Source organism: Sinocyclocheilus rhinocerous, unplaced genomic scaffold (assembly GCF_001515625.1).
Source record: "Sinocyclocheilus rhinocerous isolate Xijiao unplaced genomic scaffold, SAMN03320098_v1.1 scaffold481, whole genome shotgun sequence".
Lineage (NCBI taxonomy): Eukaryota > Metazoa > Chordata > Actinopteri > Cypriniformes > Cyprinidae > Sinocyclocheilus > Sinocyclocheilus rhinocerous.
In genome coordinates, this window is record NW_015657695.1 from 749,604 (window position 1) to 752,853 (window position 3,250).

At 37.8% G+C, this 3,250-nt stretch overlaps 1 protein-coding gene across 7 annotated transcripts in view; it reads left to right on the forward strand.

Moving 5' to 3' along the window:
* Positions 1-1,406: 1,406 nt before the first annotated feature.
* Positions 1,407-3,250, forward strand: part of glyr1 (glyoxylate reductase 1 homolog (Arabidopsis)) — a 12,249-nt gene continuing 10,405 nt past the window's right edge. For 5 of the 7 annotated variants that reach the window (XM_016529540.1, XM_016529537.1, XM_016529539.1 and 2 more), the window contains exons 1-4: positions 1,408-1,492; positions 1,977-2,013; positions 2,327-2,406; positions 2,517-2,655. In XM_016529540.1, coding sequence (XP_016385026.1) covers positions 1,455-1,492; positions 1,977-2,013; positions 2,327-2,406; positions 2,517-2,655 — 294 coding nt within the window. In that variant the 5' untranslated portion in view covers positions 1,408-1,454. Of the gene's footprint in view, positions 1,493-1,976; positions 2,014-2,326; positions 2,407-2,516; positions 2,656-3,250 lie in introns of all 7 variants that reach the window. The other 2 variants (XM_016529542.1, XM_016529544.1) reach the window with 2 other exon arrangements.

The window sequence follows — 3,250 nt, forward strand, 5'->3', positions numbered from 1 at the left end:
GTTTGTTTTCTATCTCAATATCACCAACATATAATAAAGGAAGGACTGCAGTGATTTTTGAGTAGGAAAGAGAACATCTCATTAACATTTTTACACCTGAGGGTATTGCATTAATAACAGTAAAGAATTGCTTTGGATGACAGGCAAATCCGTGTTTTAAAGTAAATGCATTGTAATTTAACATATTACCAGTCTCATCCATTAGATCCAACACTGACCAAATATTTCTATTTACCCAGTCCTCATAAAACAGGGATTTGTTTCTGTGAAGAATATATTTGTTATTCCATATAGGAGTATTGTGGGGTGTAAAATTGTGTGTGTGTGCCAATTTCCAGCATAATAAGACTTGTTGGTGGAATGCTGATAGCTTCACTGGAACTTTGGATAAATCGAAGTCACATTTGAGAAGGAAGCGGATACGACCCAATTTACGAAACAAAGCTGAAGGCACTGCATACCAAAAGCTCTCAGTATTACCTAAAAACATTTGAAGCCACTTAAGTTTTAACACAGTATTCATACTCTCAAATTCAATTACATTCAGACCACCTTCTTCGTACCCTTTGATAATATCAGATTTTCTAATATAATGAGTTTTGTGCCTCCAAATAAAGTCATACATTTTTTGATTGCTTGTTTTTATAATAACTGAAGAGGGAGCTAAAGAAAAAGCTGGATAGATCAGTCTAGATAGATATTCAACTTTAGATAGAAGAATTCTCCCGAAAATAGACACATCTCTCTGTAACCAGCTATTCAAGATACCATTGTTTTTTTGTATTTTATTTTCAAAATTTTCTTTCATACTAATCTTCAAATCTTTGGAAATAGAAATGCCTAGATCACCGTCACTTTAACTGGAATGTTATACAAGGACAAATCTTGAATGGGGTGTAAGGCCAAAAGTTCACATTTGTTTAGATTTAGTTGAAGGCCTGAAGCTTTACAAAAGGAATTGATTAGAGAGATAGCCAGAGGAATTTGGTCTTTGTTTTGTAAAAATAATGTCGTATCATCTGCTAGCTGACTGATTGTTAAGGTTTTCCCAAATACATTTAATTTCTTCACAGATGAATCATGACTAACCAAAACAATAATGTACAGTATGTTTTTTTCACCTTAAACCGCATAAACACATTTCATTACACCAAATACACAAAATAATGTTCTTTTTAGCAACATCATATGAACCCTTTATACTCTGTATAACTTCTCCAGAACCTGCTGTTTAAAAATGCATGAAGCAGGTCAGTGTCATTACACTGCTAGTGAGCGACGAGCGAAACTACAACGCTCGCAGTAACAGCCTCCATTGATCAACGAGACGAGCGCGGCGTAGTCTGCTTTTGTCGCGTCGCGTCGCTCGCTCGCAGGGGTAGATGGGTGTAACGTTAGTGGGTGTGTTCATTCCCTGCATTCAGTGCGACGTCTCTTCTCACTAACAGTTTAAGATGGCGACCGTGCATCTAAGGATCGGGGATCTGGTTTGGTAAGATAACAATTTTTAACTTTATTCGATTTAATTTCACGTCGAGGTTAAATTATTTTTCGTGCACGTGAAAGGCATTTTGTCGTGGCTGCAATAAAATGTTTTGTTAAAAATCTAACATATGGCCCAGTTTATGTGTCGTCAAGCCAAACGCTGAGCAGCAGGCTTGAGAGCGCTTAGCATACAAGCTAACGCTTAACGTAACGTACTTCATATGCTTTTGGAGGAAAACCTGCGATGTTAGTGTGTTTAACAATAAAAGAGTGTTTCATCTTAAGTTTAGGTGTGTACGTTAATTATATAAACAATGAATTTAATACAAGCTTCGGTGCAGTTAGGGGGCAGTTTGCTGATGGGGTCGAAACGGGTTTTGCTATACACTACGTTAGCTTGTTTCGAGGCACGAGATCTTTTAGTTAATAAACGCTCAATCGTGTCACGTTTTATTTAAAATACTAACTTATCGTCTCAATATATGTTTCAGGGGTAAGCTTGGACGCTATCCACCTTGGCCAGGCAAGGTAAGATCTTTTCATGTAACGTAAACGGTCGAGTTGAACTTCTGTTGTTTTTCTGAGGTCAGCTGTTGGCTCTTGCATATAGAGGTCGAAGTTGTATTCAAAACCTAGTGAGCTAGCTATCTAGAAAGCGTTTTTGGTTGCTTTCAATCAAACCAAAGCAAGAATGCTTCAAATTAATCGTTAAAACAAGTCCAGAAATGTTTTCTGTGTAGACAGTTGACTGAGTTTCAGAGACAGCTACTGTATCAGCAGACTAATTTGGATAATGTGTTGGTTTGTCACATTTACTGATCCCTAACTATTGTGTTTTCAGATCGTCAGTCCTCCGAAGGATCTGAAAAAGCCAAGAGGCAAAAAATGTTTCTTTGTCAAGTTTTTTGGAACTGAAGATCAGTGAGTACAGACAAGATCGTAGTCTTTTACCATCACTTCCTCTTGTTTGCAGAGGATTTGAGAGTTTAAACCAAGCAGATTTTGACTTTTGATATGCGTTGCCCTTTTAGCGCCTGGATAAAGGTAGAGCAGCTGAAGCCTTACCACCCCCACAAAGAGGAGATGATCAAGATAAACAAAGGCAAGCGCTTCCAACAGGCTGTTGATGCAGTTGAGGAGTACTTAAAGAAGGCCAAGGGGAAAGATCAGGTTAGTATCTTGTTTCCACCTTGGCTTTTCCATGATCTGATCGCAAGTGGTCAGCTGAGACGTTTTGTGGCTGGTTTTAAACTGCTTGAATGTGTTCATCTTGAATGCGTCTTCTCCTTATTTTGTCACACTGTACATGTACAAAATGACCTTGCGTTATGCGGATTATGAGCAATCGGACAATGACCTAAAGGATAAAGAAAGCAGGTGTAACTTTTTTTTGACCGTAACTCATATGCTTTTGTACAACGCGGCAAAGTTTAAACTGCTTGTTTTGGTGCGCCTTCTCAGAAGAGGTCCTACAGTGATTACGTATTAGGCCAGTAGGCGATATTTTGCGACTGTTCGAATGTATTCGATCACATGAGCGCCTACACTACAAAAACAGTCTGCTTAAGTGTGTGGAATGTGAACAAGCTCAAAATGTTTTATACACAATTTACACCTGTATTTAGCACTGTCCACTTCTAATCGGATTGACGAAAATGCATGTAATAATACCAGCTGTAAAACGCCTAAAAGAACCACGTGGTCTGTTTTTGTTGTTAAAGGGATAGTTCACTCAATGAAAAATTATATATATATATATATATAT